Source organism: Bufo gargarizans, chromosome 3 (assembly GCF_014858855.1).
Source record: "Bufo gargarizans isolate SCDJY-AF-19 chromosome 3, ASM1485885v1, whole genome shotgun sequence".
Lineage (NCBI taxonomy): Eukaryota > Metazoa > Chordata > Amphibia > Anura > Bufonidae > Bufo > Bufo gargarizans.
In genome coordinates, this window is record NC_058082.1 from 423049631 (window position 1) to 423068493 (window position 18863).

General features: G+C 42.0%; 1 protein-coding gene across 3 annotated transcripts in view; it reads right to left on the reverse strand.

Moving 5' to 3' along the window:
• Positions 1 to 6784: 6784 nt before the first annotated feature.
• LOC122933439 (solute carrier family 45 member 3-like) overlaps positions 6785 to 18863 on the reverse strand; it is a 54504-nt gene continuing 42425 nt past the window's right edge. For all 3 annotated transcript variants that reach the window (XM_044288434.1, XM_044288435.1, XM_044288436.1), the window contains one exon: positions 6785 to 9693. In XM_044288434.1, coding sequence (XP_044144369.1) covers positions 9298 to 9693 — 396 coding nt within the window. In that variant the 3' untranslated portion in view covers positions 6785 to 9297. The remainder of the gene's footprint in view (positions 9694 to 18863) is intronic.

The window sequence follows — 18863 nt, forward strand, 5'->3', positions numbered from 1 at the left end:
GAGAGCTGGCAGGGGGGAGGAATGATGAAGCGGGGAGCCGATGCCGGCGATGGCTCTCTGCTTCATTATGGCCATGGTCTCTGCTTCCTACGGACGCAGAGGCAGCTGACAGAAAGTGGGACATACCTCCCCCCGTACCGGGACAGCCACTGAAATTCGGGACTGTCCCGCCGGATCCGGGATGGTTAGGAGGTATGTAAATACAGCAGAGCAATGAATGGGGAGATCTCTGGATCCATATGAGGTACAGATGTGGTAATAGGCAGGAGCGTTGCTAGGTTAAAACAGTTGGGGGCAGTGCCCCTGATGTTTTGTCCCAGTCCCTGAATGTCCAGCCTGCCTGCTAGATACAACTGTATTGCCGTCTTTAGGACAGCAATAAAATTGAATCTAATGCACTAGAAGAGCTGAAGGACCCATGATGACATCACAGGTCATGTGACCAGTAAAACAGGCAGTGGTTGAGAAGGACCTGCGATGATGTCACCATCATGTGACCAGTGCAGGAGAGGGGGGCAGTGAAGAGGAGAAGTCCTGGGGGAAAAAGCTGTGGTGATGTCTACTACATGCGGAGAGGTAAGTGAACGGAGAGGCACAACAATGCTGGGAGTTGTGGTTATTTAACTGGGACTGTATATTAGGGCTGAATGGAAGGAAGTTATTTACATGTTGATGGCGGCTGTGGGAGGGAGTGATGGGATTTACATGGGACTGAATGTTGGAGGGGGATAGGGGAGGCAGTGATGTTATTTACATGGGACTGTATGTTGAAGGCGGCTGTGAGAGGGGATTATGTTATTAACATGGGACTGTATGTTGGAGGCGACTAGGGGAGGGAGTGATGGTATTTACATGGGACTGAATATTGAGGGGGCAATGTTATTTACATGGGGCTAAATGTTGAAGGTGGCTGGTGGGGGGATGATGTTATTTACATAGGACTGAATGTTGAGGGGGTGATGTTTACATGGGATTGCATGTTGGAGGCGGCTGGGGAGGGGTGATATTTACTTGGGACTGTATGTTGAAGGCAGCTGGGGAGGAGGTGATGTTATTTACATGGGAATCTATGGTGGAGGGAGGGAAACAGTACTATTTACATAGGCTATATATTGGAGGAGCTGAAGGAAGGGGAGTGATGGTATTTACATGGGACTGTATGTTATAGAAGACTAAGAAAGAGATGTTATTTACATAGGACTATAGTTTGGAGAGGGTAGGAGAGATGGTGTGATGTTATTTACATGAGACTGTACAGTGGAGGGAAGAATATAACTACAGGGGGCAGTATAAATACTGGGGGCACTGTAGGGGCATTATAAATCCAGGGGACATTAGGCGTTCTTATTACTACTGGGGGCTCTATAGGAGGGACTTATATATCTGCCTTATTTCTACTAAGAGCACTATGGGGGGCCTTATTACTACTGAGGGGTCTGTAGATAGCTTTATTACCACTGAGGGAACAATAGGGGGCTTTATTCCTACTGGGGGCTCTGTGAGGGTATTAATACTGGAGGGCTCTTCTACTAATGGGGGCACTCTTGGGGAGCGTTATCACGGTTGGGGGCACTGTACGGGGCAGTATTACTAATGAGGGCATTCTAGAAGGGAATTATTATTGGTGGGACTATGAGGAGCACTATTACTATGGGAGCACTAATATTTCTTCAGGATAGTATTTGGGGGTATTGGGAAGCACAGTGAGCAGCAGGATAACACTGTGGGGACTCCAGGTTGGGAGATGATGATAGAAAAGTGTGGAAGCTAAGATGTCCATGTCTCATACTCTGCGGCGATGAGGCAGCTGAGAGAAATTACACGGACCAAATGGAGACGATGACAGAGATCTACATCAGAGGAGACGTCACCTGGAGGCCCTAGATGTGAGAGGTATGTGCTGCTGTATAGCAAGTACAGCAAAATGCTGTGTGTGTGGGGGGGAGGCGACTTGAAGAACTGGGCCATATTCATTGTGGATTGGGCCCCGAATCTTTTGAGACCCTAGCAACGCCCCTAGTTCTGGGTTTGTTAGAAGAGATTGTCATGTACTATATGATGTCTGATTTTCACTTTTTGCATCTGTCATGGCATAACCCCTTTAAATAATTGGCCATACACATTAGATAAATGTCTTCTGAACACGCCAACTTTAGTCGGATCTAATGTGTATTGGGACCTCCTGATAGATGTCAGAGTAAAGAAGGACTGGACATGTTTGGCAGTGGCTTAGTCCCCTCTCCCTACTGAAATAATTTACAAGGGCCCATGAGTGAAACATGAAAAACAATACACACACCGTGTAACATAAAATGGCCAAACTTTTATTTCTCTATGAATATATTATTGCTTCTGGAAAATAAATAGCATGTACAAAGTAACAGTAACAATCATTTCTGCACAGGGTCATGAAGGAAGGAATGTAAGTTCCATTTTACTTGGCTAGATAACTGCACTTGTAGATGAAGGAACAGAAAAGCAGATGTCCCACCAACAAGGAGGGTTAGTAAGAAATCTCATTCCTCTGGCATATTGATAGAAATGGAAGGGCTCCTTCCCATTGTACATGTGAAAATGAAAGGATCTGGACATTCTGATATAATAAAAAATAATAATAAGTTGATGCACTTTATGTAGCAATTCGTATCACTGGATCTGAATTCTTGACCCGGGCAATAGAAAGTTCACACTATAGGTAACCAACTATAGTTACCAATTACAAAAACTGTTATGGATGAAGTACTATTAGAACAATAGGTTCTGACTAATGCTTCAGTAGAATGCTCCAGAAAGCAGTGAAATCTACAATCAGTATCAATGTTTCTTCCTTCCATAGTCATTTACGTATGTATCTTTTTTCCCCATTTACGTTCAGTTTTTTTGCTTTCTGTATATGGAACCATTCATTTCAATGGATCTGCATAAAAAACGGAAGGTACTCCATATGCCTTCCGTTTCCAGATTTCCGTTCAAAGATAGAACATGTCCTATTAGGCCTTTTGCACACAACCGTATGGCTTTTTTAGTATTTTCCGGTCTGCAAAAAACTGATCCGCAAAAAATACGGATGATGTCCGTGTGCATTCCGTTTTTTGCGGCCTTTGATGGAACAGTACTATCCTTGTCCGTTATGCAGACAATAATAGGACATGTTCTATCTTTGAACAGAAAAAAGGAAGGCATACGGAGTACCTTCCGGTTTTTTTTGAGGATCCATTGAAATGAATGTTTCCGTATACAGAACGCAAAAAACAGAACGTAAACGAAAAAAAACAAAAAAACGTTTGTGTGCATGAGGCCTTATTTTCCGCATAACGGAAAAGGATAGTACTATTCTATCAGGGGCCAGCTGTTCCGTTCCTCAAATAACGGAATTCACACATACATCATCTGTATTTTTGCGGACCGCAAAATAGGGAAAAAGCCATACGGTCGTGTGCAAGAGGCCTTAGGGGCATATTTTAGATGCAGGTCTTAATAAAGGCCCATATCTGGCCATATCTGGCGCTGGATTCATTGAAGTTATGAAGAGGCGCAGGCTTCTCCATAAATTCGGCGCATTCAGCGCCAGTTCTAAATGTAAGACAGCTTCCTAGCAAGGCCACACGGAGTGGCACTGTGATGCGGTCAATAACAGTTTTTTTATTTGATAGTTTAATAGCTGCATGAAAATGCGAGAAAACTGCTGTTTCACCTGCAAAACCGAATAGTCCAATACCAAATGATTTTGTTTTCTAGCCAAATCATGTGGCCATTTAACGAATAAAAACTGTATATCGCTGTGGTTTTTGCATCGTACCCGCATCACTACCACCCCCATGTAGCCTCATCTTTACACAGGTCAAATGTAATTTAGGCCCCGTTCACACAAATGTATTTTTGCTCCGCATCTGATCCACATTTTTTGCAGATCGTATGCAGACCCATTTTTCCTCCACATTTTGAAGTCCAGAATTGGCATTGGTACAGTGGGTCTGCAAAAAATAAAATAAACGGATGCAACATGAACATCATCCACATTTTGGGGACCGCAAAATACATACGGTGAATGCACCCTTATGTGGGATTTATACAGAATACTTAATTTGTAGACAGAAGACAATATCGAAAAATAATCTGATTGCACTTTCCTATTATCAGATAATCTAAACTAAACTTGTTCACAAATAAAAAACTGAACAAGAGTGTAACACTTAAAGGGGTCGTCCAAGTTATTTTCATTGATGACCTATCCTAAGGACGGGTCATCAATATCAGATCAGCTGGTTGAAAAGAAGGCATGTGTCGTGCCACCGCAGCCTCCTCTTTATTGTTTACCTGGTCATCGTCGCAGCAGCAGTGAGCAGGTGTAATTACAAGATGCCGTCATACAGACTTCAATGGGACGGCTCGTTCGTTTCCAAGTGTATATGAAATGAATGGGACGGCTTAGGTGTAATTGCACCTGCTCACCACTGCTGTTGCGACGGTGAGCAAGTAAACAATGAAGAGAAGGCTGCGGTGACACGGTGCGGCCTTCTCTTCAACCAGCTGATCGGCAAGGGTGCTGGGTGTCAGACCCCCCGCCTATCTGAAAATAACTTGGACAACCCCTTTAATAGAACTTTCTTATTAATGTTACAACCTGTAATCACAGATAAGCTTTGATCACTCAATTTACAGGAAACTACTGTATTAAAACAAGTTCACCAATTTATATATAGATGTTATCTCCATAAAAAAAAACTTAAACTATTCCTAAACTTACAAATTAACTTTATTCAAACCCACTCTATAAGTGACTAAATTAATTTCCGTAACACGCTTTCATTATTTTTTTTTTTTTTTTACTTTTCTTAGCAAAATAGGCACCTGAACTTCAGCCTATTGCGCTTTAGAATCCGTACTCCTGTACACTGTACAGATTGGCATAAAGCTCCGTAGCAATCGTTGCTCCTGCCTCTACCAGCGCTACTCTGCTAAAGCCTGGCATAGATGGGCTATGTCAGGCTTTAGCAGAGCAGGCACAGACAGAGGGGCAATGTGCTATGAAGCTCCTGCCCTGCACTTGCTCCACTAATGGCTTCCATTGCACATTGGTATTGTTAGTTTGTAAGTTTAGGTACACTTTAAACAACTAAGATACAAAATACTTCAGCCAAATTCTGCAAGACTCTGAGCTCAAATTACCCAGCTTTCCTTCCTTGTTCAGTGTCTGTGCCAAGTTTGGTATGGAAATTTAGCATTCACAGAATTTTTATACAAGGCACCGTGCGGTATCAGAGTTAGTCTTTCCCAGAATGCAGTTCACCACAGGCCTACTGCATTATGCTGGAGTGTGATTATTCCAGTAGCAACCAGAAAAGATCTGAATGCAGCTCTGGGCTCTATACAATGCATGTACTTAAATACTGAGGTTTTCATACAGATTAGTTCTATTTGTAAATATCCTAATAACATTTCAAGGTAAACATACACTTTACACATGTACACGTACACAAACGTGTATAAAAGCCGGCACTGCCACGTGTCACCCGCATCCCTGACCACTTTGTTTTTCAAAAGAATAAAGCACAAAAGTTTCGACATATGGTGAATGTCGCCGCTTTTCTAGATCTTGGAAAACATACACTTCGATAAAATTACAATTTGGGATTTAAGAAAAATACAGTATACTTTTTTTTTTTACTTGAATATAAACACATTAAATAACCTTCATATCTGTTACCTTTACAAAGTAAAATTCAGGTCAAAACATTTTAAAGAGATTGGCCCAGATTTACTAATGTGCCTGCAGTTCACCTAGAATCTTTCTAAAAAGTGGTGCAAATTGACACAATTTTGCCACAAGCTTTGCAGGAGAGGGACATGGGCCTAACATGCCCCACTTTGAGCCACAATGCGCCACACTCTAGTAGATCATATAGACTTAACGTTTCTACCCTTCACCACATTTATCCCCCAGCCTGAGCCACTGGTGCATTTTGTCTAGGCAGGCTGTCACTTCTTTTATCAGGATGAAAGCTGCCCCATTATTGGCAGCACATCTCCTTGTTCAATCAGGGATGTGCTGCCAATAATAAATGAAACTGATTATGGGAGGAACGTCTGCAGAAGCAATTGTTCCTCCGAGACGCAGTTTGCATTGGCTGGTCACTGTGTAATCAGGCCGGTGGATGTTCTGCACGTCCCGTACATCATTTATTACAGCTCTAAAGCTAGCTATACATTATACTTTGTCGGCCAATCCTGCCGAGAACGGCCGACACACTAAGGCTGGGTTCACATCACGTTTACATATACATATATACAGAAAAAAAACATACATGTTAGCGCATGCCCCATACACATGCCATAGAGTAGCATCTGTTCACCCTAGATTTCCATTGTAAAAAAATGTATACGTTAACATATAAATTGTTTTACCGGACTCAGAGGTGTGCTAGGTTTTTGCATCTCCCCCCCCCAACGTATACGTTAATCATAGGGCACTGGACGTGAACCCAGGCTAACGTGTATGGAGCTTTCCCGATATTGGTTGTCCGGGGAGATAAGCCTCTGCCAGAAGTGTATAGCAGCGGTTTTCTCCGTTCTGCCCATAGTATATACAGAAACGTTCCGCCAAGCCGAACGTGTTTGTATATAGGGAAGCGAAGCGGGAGGGAGATGGAAGAGATAGGTTAAGTTTACAACATCTACAGGTTTAGTAAATCTGGGCCATAGGGTAAGCCAGTCAAATAATTTACTGGTTTTGAGGTCACTTTCAGTACAAACAATCTTCAAGTTCACTTTGAGGTAATCTCGTTTTCAGAAGAGAATACATAATTTTTTTGTAAAAAAACTAAATAAATAACTTCTAGAACAGATATATATATATATATATATATATATATATCCTCCTTCATTTTAATATATTGTAAAATATTATCTTTGCTATTATGGATGGATGTTATTTTATTTTTATATATACACTATCACAATAAATTACAGTTTCTGCAATATTTTTTTTAAACAACTATTAGAAAAACTCTATAACCATAAAATATTTAGTAACCAACTGTCAAAATATATTACCAGTACAAAAAACTTCATTTATATGCCCATATGAAAGGTCCATTGGCAAGTCTTACATTTTATGCCAAAAACTGGACCAGACAGAGGCGTACCTATAGGGTTAGCAGGGGAAGTGGATGCTTTGGGGCCCGAACTCAGAAGGGGCACGCCCAGGAGGATGACTAAAAGATTTGTCAGTGCCCCCTCAGCAGTATTTTAACATTACATTATATAAGGCAACACTGTAGGAAATGGATGGAGTGGCTGATGGGTCTCATCTGAGAAAGCGATCTTGACTAGCCACAAGAGTGGTGGTTTCATGGGAGGAGAGGGTTGCGAAGTTGCTGGGGGACCCCGTAATTTTTTTTGCTGTGGGGCCTATTCATTTATAGTTACGCCATATACAGCATCAACACAGACCCTTTGAATGTGGCCTTAAACATGACTTAGGCCAGGTTTACACACTGTGCCAAAAAAAACCTGAATATGCTAGAAAATAATTGATATAATATTGTATTAATTTAACACTTATTTCTTGAGTACTTAGGCCAGGCATCCTTGTCACAGCAGCCACATTTGGATGAAACCATATGCCATATGACAGGGTTTTCAAATAAAGTGTTAAAGGGGTTATACAACATTATATCAGACCTCCCTGAGTGGCCGACCCATGGAGGTGATCATACTTACTTGGTCCCCACTGCAGGGTTAGGTCTCTATCGCTGCACAGCTGGCTCGGGATCTCCCTGATATTAACATCCTGCTGACATGTGACCTCTGCAGCCAATAGCTGTGGTGACTTGCTCCCCTTGCATCACATGACCATTTGTCTTGAAGCAAGGGGAGCAGATCACGTGCCCCTCACTAACAAGATGTTGATATAACCACACCAGGGAGATGAAGAGTCGGCTGTGGAGTGAGATACCGAATCCAGCGGCAGGGACCAGGTAACTATGATCCCCACCACGGTTTGAGGTCTGATATAATGTTGGATAACCCCTTTAATTGGCTACCCAAGTTTTCCTGTAACCACATGAACCAACAAAATGATTGTTAGTGGCTGCACGGTTTCTTGAGTAAGGCCTTTTTCACACGTCCGTGTCCATGATGTAATCTATGATAATAGGGTTAGTGACTTATCTGTAAAAAAATCTGTGTTTGGACCATATATGCTTTTTTTTTGCTCTCTGTGCATCATCCATGTTTAATGGACACTGCACAGTTGAAAATTAATTGGCCTGTGAAACACAGACGAAACATTGATGGCGTCTGTGTTGGGTCCATTAGAATAATGAGCGCGATGGATCCGTAAACAAGAACAAAAGTTGGGCATGCTTCCATGCTAAAACCACAAACCCGTAGAGCGTGCTAAAACACGGATGTGTGAATGCACACATTAAAATCAATGGGTATGTGTGCAGTCGGTGTTCTCCGTGAACCAGCTTACATACTCAAGAATTGTTGTAACCAAATGAATACAATATTATGTAAATTATTTTCCAGGAAATTAGTATACCTCTTTTGAGTTATAAAATTAGCTTTATAACCAAAGATGTAAGTACACCACCACTGCAGGTGTGATATCTGTGCTGACAGACCACGAAGCAGGGGCAGATTGGCCATATGGGCCTTACAGTGAAATTTCCCGGTGGGCCGATGCCTAGGAGGTCCACCCAAGCCCTCTTCACGGCCGCCAGCCGGGTACATAATGATCTGATTCTCTCCTATGCACCTGGCCAGCAGCTTCAGGTGCCCTCCTGAATTCAACTGTATTGACATCTTCAGGGCAGCAGTATACTTCAATACTGTGGCACAGGTGGCAGTATTTTGTACTGCACTACAGTATTTTGTTTAGCTTGGGTGGTATGTTGCTCTGCACCATGATATTGCTGGCTCTGCCTAATTATGTTGCCTTGCCTCCTGTCAATTTGGACCCACCTGCCGACCCACCTGCAACACGGGGCCACTTTTATGTTTTTTTTCCAGGGCCACATTTAGTTCCCAAGACGTATATTGTTACTTAAACAAATTAAGTGTAACAAATGCAAATCAGAAATGAATGGAGAGGAGGAATCACATGACTGCACATTTTCAATACTATCAGTTAAGTAAATCAACAAGGCAGAGTTAACCATTTCTTGCTAATAAAACAGCAACAGGATTTTGGAAAGATGTCTTGGTGAAAAATCCACCCTGGGAAATATAGTGGTTTAATTTACAAAATAAATAATGTACCTGTTGTCAAACATTAAAATGTCCATGGTCCTATAGAGGGGTAACCTTTAATATATCACCTTTATCAAAGACAACTTTGTTGGAGAAATATATAGCTATCAAACCAAAAGCTGCAGCTGATGCAATGTAGGCGGTCACCGTCTGTGTCATGTGTACGATGAAGCCCATAACTAGGGAGGGGAGCACCTGAGACAAAAGACAGGCACTGTCTAGTATAGCCATATCCAAGCATATCCCATTGTTTGGAGTAGTAGGTTCTCCAACCATGACAGAGTTGTCACAGGAGGGACCAATGCACATAGTTGGGGAGTGTGAGGAAAACATTGCAACACTATTATTATTTGATGCATCTTCCATGAATCCAGGCTTTCGCTCTTTTTCCTTTATCTCCTCCTCAGCCACGTCCTTATACTTTGGGAGAAACACCTGTTGAAAAGATAAACATTTTCATATCTGGTAAATACAATTACATTACAATAATTTTTTGCACCAAGAAAAAGTAAAACATGGCCGGAAAGCAAATGATTGAAGCAAAATATCACAATAATATGAAAAACCATAGGCACAAATATGTACTCTATATAACGTGACATGTAGAAGAAGGTATTACAGTAAGCAAAATGAGCTTCAGAGCAAGAGGTGAAAAACTTACAGAACAGAAGGAAGCTTTTCTGTAGTCCATGAGCAGATGGCCTTCCAAGGTAAGCAGGATAGGAGAAAAGAATAACCAATCAGAAGGCAGGAAATGAAGAGAGATAAGAAGATGGAGAAATACATTCAACAAGAGAATAAATGGAGGTGAACGTCAAAAACAGGAACGATTCTATTAGAGCTAGAGGATTTCTAGCCCTTTACACAGGCTGAGAATCGCCTAAACGTAGGATAAATCATCAACATCAATGCTGAGAGTCAAACCCACCACCACCACTGGTCAGATGTTTGCAGGAGCTCTGTACACTGTGCCTGGTTACTGCCGCTCTCTCCCATTCACTTGTGGCTCCTACAAACAACTGATGGGCGAGGGTGCTGGGAGACCCCCACCGATCTGATATTGATGACCTATCCTAAGCATAGGTCATCAATAATAAAGTCCTAAAAAACACCATTTAAAATAGTTTCTCATTATTCTTAAAGGCTCAAACTTATCACAAGTATCCATATGCAAAAATAGTACCAAAAAATGGAATCGTCTTCCAAGGTTCAGTGGCATTGTATAATACTTGATCTAGAGATAAGTTTCAAGCATATACGGCTGCTTTCCCCTGTACTCAGTCAAGGTTGTTTGACTCTTTATTACTACTTAGAAAATCCTTGTCATGGATACACCTCCCTGAGAAGGGTTAACCCATGCAGGAATCGATTCATGTATGACCCTTTTCCACACAGTGTAGGCTGACTAATCGGGGGACGTCTGAAGGAAATGAGTAAAGAAAAGCAAAGACTGTTACCAGGAAGGTACCGGTAATGGCAAGACTTTCTTTTCTATTACTATGAAGGTACATGGATGCAGTAATCATCATGTGCCCATGACATGTTGTGTGGCAACAGAATAGTCTGGCACTCTGTCATCTAGCGCATTAGTTAGCATGTGTAACTCCTCCCTCATTGGGTCATTCAATAATCTTAAGCCAATGGGCTTGGTGATTAATTGCGCCTCTTATTAGTTCCTGCCTCATACCATTGCTTCTTATCAGGAGAGTTCTTGGGGACTCCAAGTTCCTACCCAATCGGTGGGCATCGAGTATAGAATACGGTCTGCTGGCCAAACACGCTAACTCCCCGCCCCCCACTAAGGTGTTTACCAGGAATTCCTGCCCATATACAATAACCACGCTTCCTGACCTGTAGTCCACGCTGTGTGCACATGGTTTGCTAAAGCACCTTCTCTGTATCTTGCATGGCTCTACACTCTCCCTAGTTAATTGTTCATTCGACTGACACCTTGCAGAGGATCCATCCTTTTAAATGTGTTAAATGACAACTTATGTACAGGGCAGTTTTAACACATTGGTGGGACCAGTGGATAAATTTCATGAGTGATCCTGTAGTGGTGTAGTTATGAATCCAGCACTGGGATGAGATAAAAACACTGTCTGTGCCTCTGTCTCCCTCCAGAAGCTCACCGATTCTCCTAACCCCTCCCTCTCCATAGACTTCTATAGTCAGCATATAACCTGAACCCTCAGAGAGGTGAAGAAAAGGCTGTCAATTGAGAATGAATGATCAGTACAGGAATGGAAGAGTGACTGAAAAGTGAAAAACAGGAATATTATTAAGTTTCCTATATGTGCTTGCACTATTGATTTATGCAAAGTCTGTTGAAAGTACTGTCCCTATTTAAGTATTCAGTAGGATTTAAATTGTTTCCCATAGGATTTACAGGTAGTTGATACCATCTACATTACGGTATATTTCCTGTAATTACGGTATATTTTATATTATTCTAGCTTATAGGTGTTACTATTATTAAACATGTGAGTTCTAGCCTTTAGCAAGATTGTTTCTGTATTAAAGCATAGCAAGAGCAAATTAAACGTTACGCATTTCTCTCTCCTTGTTCTGGAGATCGGTGGGAGATTGATTGACTCCCACCAATCAAAACTTTTTATATCGCTCTATAATGCATCAAAAATGTTTTTTTTTTTAAATCGTATATATATAGTAGCTCACCCCTCCTGATATCATGAACAGGTGCTCACACTAAATGCGGTTCACCCCAACCACACAAGAAAGTTAAATAGTTATATAGAATATAGTGGGCACTCAATACCTGTAGCTACATATAGGGTACAACACATTTATTTATTATTATACAATATACATATATATAACTCAATAAAATTCTAAAAAATGGCAATTAATATACTCATAAAAGTTGCAATTAATATATTCCTAAAAAATTCCACTCCTATAAATTTATATCCTGTGTTGAAAGTTCATATGTCAAAGTCCGTATGCTGTATTAAAAATTCCTTTAAGGATTTGCCACATCAATTGGCGATAAAAAGGTATTAAATTATAGTGCAGTTCACTTGATGTGCTGTATACCAAAATTAGTACGGATATACGGGGTAATGTTGAATAATTCCAGGGATGGTATAATGCAGTATATTGACGGTACTTACTGCGTTAGTCCACTCTTTTTATATCTCTGACCGTAATGGCGTCCCACTACAGATCAGGTCACTCACCCTTCTTCTTATGGGTTATGGCGTGTATCGCTCACCAGTTCGTCCCGATGTCAGTTCCCACATTCATTCAATGGCGCTCTTCCTGCTTGAGTTCAGCGTCCCACGTGTAGTGTCACGTGATCGGAGCTTTAACACTTTGTGACGTGATCTCTGCTTTGTTCCAGAGGCGGTACCAACCTCTATGCGGAGAATCACTCGCAGGTGCTGTGGGCAGTTTTTTTGGAAACAGTCCTTGTTGGATACTGACAATAGCTTTTAAGATGCTGTACAGTTTCTTCTTTAACGCTGGGATCTCATCCGCTATCGCTATACGCGTTTCGGGGTTCCGTACCCCTTCATCAGTAGCTGGTTTATGAGATCCTTCTCCCTTCTTTAAATACTGTTATAAGTTCCGCCCCTTGTTCTAATTGAGGTTCTAGAACAAGGGGCGGAACTAGGATAGGAAATACTTATAAACCTTTGAATATTGGATACTAATCATGTCTGTGAATAGGAAGAATTAGTAAGTTGCGAATAATATCCTGTGAACATGAATAACCGTTATAGTAAGTTAAAAAATGAAAGAAAAAATTGCGAAAAATTTCTCAAAAAAATCGCATGGAAAATTATATGCGAATATATACACATGCGAAAAAAGGCAGATACAACTACTCCGATTTTTAGAGCCTCCTAACCAGATTTTGGAGAGAACCTCAATTAGAACAAGGGGCGGAACTTATAACAGTATTTAAAGAAGGGAGAAGGATCTCATAAACCAGCTACTGATGAAGGGGTACGGAACCCCGAAACGCGTATAGCGATAGCGGATGAGATCCCAGCGTTAAAGAAGAAACTGTACAGCATCTTAAAAGCTATTGTCAGTATCCAACAAGGACTGTTTCCAAAAAAACTGCCCACAGCACCTGCGAGTGATTCTCCGCATAGAGGTTGGTACCGCCTCTGGAACAAAGCAGAGATCACGTCACAAAGTGTTAAAGCTCCGATCACGTGACACTACACGTGGGACGCTGAACTCAAGCAGGAAGAGCGCCATTGAATGAATGTGGGAACTGACATCGGGACGAACTGGTGAGCGATACACGCCATAACCCATAAGAAGAAGGGTGAGTGACCTGATCTGTAGTGGGACGCCATTACGGTCAGAGATATAAAAAGAGTGGACTAACGCAGTAAGTACCGTCAATATACTGCATTATACCATCCCTGGAATTATTCAACATTACCCCGTATATCCGTACTAATTTTGGTATACAGCACATCAAGTGAACTGCACTATAATTTAATACCTTTTTATCGCCAATTGATGTGGCAAATCCTTAAAGGAATTTTTAATACAGCATACGGACTTTGACATATGAACTTTCAACACAGGATATAAATTTATAGGAGTGGAATTTTTTAGGAATATATTAATTGCAACTTTTATGAGTATATTAATTGCCATTTTTTAGAATTTTATTGAGTTATATATATGTATATTGTATAATAATAAATAAATGTGTTGTACCCTATATGTAGCTACAGGTATTGAGTGCCCACTATATTCTATATAACTTTTTTTTTTTTAAGTTAGTGAGTTAGTGACACTTCAAAGGCACTCGATCTTATTCAGGGATATTTAAAGAAGGCATTCCTCCTACTGATGTTGCCAATATCAAATGAAACTTGATTGAAATTGCGCTAATTTCATCCAGCTCTAACTGATTACATTTCAAAGTTTCTTAAAAGGGGTTCCAGAACCCCAAGTAATTTAACATTTATAACACTCCCTGTAAATGCACCTAATATGGTGCCCTCCTTTTCATCCTTTTTAGCTACAGATCGGTCAACTCCCAGGTTACAAGATGGCCGCACAGATTCACAGACTGCCTGATGCGTACTGTGCATTTCAAGGCATGAAACTTCGTGCCACCCTTGCCCAGCACTACTCACATGAACAGTGCTCGCCAATCCAAGAGCAAGGCAGGACAAAGTAGGAAATGGTTTGGGCTACCAATGCACAGCGTGTATCGGGTAGTCTGAGAAGCGGTGCATCCATCTTGGAAGGCAGAAGAGGAGCCCAAGAATTAGCGGACCTGCGACTAATAAAATAAGGAGGAGGAACGTGAATTGTTTTTGAGCCGGAGGGCCACTTTAACGCTGAAATAAAACTTGTCTCTGTGCAGTGATGGACATGTCCAACTGCTCCATGTGCCCACTGAGACCAGCGAGTGGCTGCAGCAGGCAGGTGGGATAGTTGGGGATGCCACTGCTGGACATCATCGCTACAGTGCAAGATACAAAGAGTAACGCTTCTTCTGTTCTCTGCCTTGACCTAAATTTCTTGGTCTTGGAAAACTGCTGTAAGTTTATAGCAAGATGCCATCTCCAAAACATCTGATAAATAATACACCGTCTTTATAGCAACCTGAATTTTAACTATACCGATAAAATACATTTTTCGGTTGACCTAATTAGATTTGCACCCAAGTGGAAAAGTTAAAGGGAGTCTGTCACCACAATTTGCCCTTATAGACTACTTACATAGCACTATAGGATCAGTGAAATGGTACCTTTGTCTTTTTGTTTGGATTTTCACCAGGGGCAAAAATGAGGGCTCGCAAGTGCCCAGGGGCGGCGTTCAGGCTGTAAGTGCCCAGGCCGCTCTGCCTTCTTCTCACATAACCCCTCCCCAGCCTGTTGCTTGGCCTGCCCTGTAATCCTCTTACATCATCCAGTGTACTCGCTGATATTCTGCCGTCGCATGCGCCTTACTAATGCTCAACAGGCCTTTTGAATTGGACTATTTTGTTTACAATTTTTTTTAATCTTTGGTGATCATTATTATATCCAAAAGAAGGGTAGGAAAATGGGGGCAAATGTGGCCCCCCCATATGCCAACCTCTTCATGGCCCAGTTTGAAGAGGATCACATATACCCACATCCATTATTTCGAGCCTATGCATTAACATGGCGTAGATTTATTGACAGTTTTTTGTATTTGGACAGGAAATAGGGAATCATTCCACAATTTCTATACACATATTAATCATGTGATTGAAGACCTACAGTTTACTGCCCATATTGATGAAACCACTATTCATTTCCTTGACACCTCGTGACCAAGGATTCCAGTGGTTTCCTTAGAATAGACATTTATACTAAACCGACGGATCGAAAGACGCTACTTTTGTATTCTAGCTGCCATCGTAAGAATACAAAGGTATCGTTACCTCGGTCACAATTCGCTAGGGTATCGAGAATTGTAAGTGACCCTATAGTGAAACATCAACGACTGATGGAAATGTCAGATAAGTTTGAAGCACGTGGTTATCCACGAGGTCTTCTACAAAAAGAGAATAAACTGATCACTCAAGGAAAACTTGAACCGAGACCTTCACGACTACAACAAATCTTTACCTAGACTTCCATTAGTGGTGACATATCACCCTTTTGTACACAAAATTCAACGGATTATACAGAAAAACTGGCTGCTACTAGGTAGATTTTACCCGGATATAAAGGAATTCAACAGTCCCGTTAGAATGCCCAAGAAACCTACGTGACACTTTAATAAAAGCAGATATTGGCATTTGAGAGAATTCCACCAAGACAGACTGTATTTTCCAATCCAAAAATGGGCACCTTCCCTTGCTTGAATTGTGTACAATATACCCATGTTATGAAAGGGAACACATTTACACATCCACACACGCAGGGCCGGCCTTTGTGGTGTGTGGGCTGTGCGGCCGCACAGGGCGCCATAGCAACAGGGGCGCTGGGCGGCCGACAGCTCGCAATGTAATATGCGGCAGGCGAGGCTGCACTTGTGTTCTCCCTCGGGACGCCCCCTCCATCTCGCCCTCCCCTGTCTGACCTGATTCGTTCCTCCTCCCCTGTGTCTGACCTGCCTGCTGCCCCCGCAGCTGCCAATAAGAAGAGAGATGGGAGGAGGAGGGTAGGGGCTGAGGCCACTGCGCCACCAATGAAGATAACTGACCTGTAATACAAATACAGGAGGCGGGTGCACTGGCCCGTACGTAATTTTTCCCTTCCCTAACCGCTGGTGAGGCTCCCGGTGCATGCGCAGTGTCGGCCGGTGTCCAGCTGAGAACATCCATCCGATCACTGCGCCTGCGCACTGGCCCATAGTTTTTCCCTACCCTAACCGCCGGCGAGGCTCCTGGCGCATGCGCACTCTGCTGTGAAATTTCCCTAACCTGTCGTTGTGCGCCTGCGTGGCGCTGCACACCTCCTCACGTCATGTCCGGTGCGACCGGAAGTGACGAGGGTAGGGAGATCTCACGAAGTAGGGAAGTATAACATTACACCGGCCTTTGGGGTGTGCGGGCTGGTAACTACTTGGTTGGATAGTCAGCCAGCCTATGCCATGATGCCAGCACCAAGCAGTGTTTTTTTTTTTTGGGGGGGGGGGGGGCGCCACAAGGTTAGCTCGCACAGGGCGCCTGAACACCTAAGGCCGGCCCTGCACACACGGGTAAAACATATAATATAAAAGGTTTCTTCACATGTACTACCTCGTTTGTTATTTATCTCATCAAGTGCCCGTGCGGCCTCGCATACATTGGGGAGACTTCCCAATGTGTGCGAGACCGCATTAGTAAGCATAAGGCTGACATACACTGTAACAAGTCTGAACTCCCCATACCCCATCATTTTATTCAAGCCGGTCACCATATCAGTCAATTACGGTTTCAAATAATTGAACATATCCCTTTATCACGTCGAGGGGGGAAATCGAAAACTTCTACTCCAAAAACGTGAATCTTACTGGATACATGAACTTAGGACATTGTCCCCATTGGGACTTTGAATTTTATATACAATGATACTATAATGGTTTTCTTCTTTCTTTTTTATTTATGGTATCCACAGACTAAATGACCCTATATACAGGTAGGACTTTTTATGTAACTGTGATGCCTTGTCCATGCCTGGTAGTCTAATGAACTAATATATCAACGCAATTTTATTAGACTAACATACTAATGTATCTAACTAACCATACTTTTTGCATATCCATAGTTTCTTCGCATATTCATAGTTTTTTTTACACTTTGTCTATGGATCTGAGCATGAAACCTGACCTCCGATGTTAATATCGATCATATTGAATGAATAGTATACACATGGATCTACCGATTTCTAACATTTCAATTCTTACTGTTGATTAGACATTCCGATTTTTGGATCGGAGTTTCCGATTTTATCGGATTTTCAGATCTTTTGGATCGGATGTTGCGATTTTTTTTAATGAATATTCAAATACTACGGTATAGCCATGTGACATTATCGCAATCACATGATCGGACCTCCGCTATTGCAACTGCGTATGCGGACATCCTGATGATGAGGTTTCCCGAAACATCGCGAGATCAGGCTTTGCATAAATACCGGATATGTGCATGTCACTTAGCACAACGCCACTCTCCTTTAGTCAGGACTACTCAGAGGTATGTACATGCTACTGGTAACTATATGCTTTATACTTTATTGGTTCTCTATATATGTGCTGCAATACTCCATTATCTGGACCCCTTATTGCTGCGATACTTTGTAGCTGAATAGAACGATAGTCAATGGATATACTACATGGAGCGTGGCACATAAATAGATGTACTAATTCCGGTTGATTTAACCCATTGTGGTCTGTACACATATTGGTATATTGAATGAATCTCTGCAGAGGTTTATTATTTGATATTCTCCTGTTTCTCTACCTCTATATAGAGGTCATAATCTGGCTATAAAATTTTGATATGTCTTGATTTTCTTTGATGTCCACTGTTGCTCGAGGTTATCAGAAAATAATCATAAATGTCTTTTCATGTTCTGATCTTATATTTTAGTGTTTCCCAACCAGTGTGCCTCCAGCTGTTGCAAAACTACAACTTCCAGCATGCCCGCACAACCAAAGGCTGTCCAGGCATGCTGGGAGTTGTAGTTTTGCAACAGCTGGAGGCACACTGGTTGGGAAACACTGTTATATTCTGTTATTTCTAGTTATTTCTGTGATGACAACCCCATGATCAGAATATGTAATTTTTTATACATGCATGCAGACTGTATTAGGCTACTTTCACACTTGCGTTCGGAGCGGATCCGTCTGGTGTCTGCACAGACGGATCCGCTCCTATAATGCAGATGATGGGATCTGTTCAGAACGGATCCGTCTGCATTATATTTCAGAAAAAATTCTAAGTCTGAAAGTTAGTCAGACGGATCCGTCCAGACTTTACATTGAAAGTCAATGGGGGACGGATCCGTTTGAAATTGAGCCATATTGTGTCAACTTCAAACGGATCCGTCCCCATTGACTTAAATTTAAGTCTGGACGGATCTGTTTGGCTCCGCACGGCCAGACGGACACCCAAACGCTGCAAGCAGCGTTCGGGTGTCCGCCTG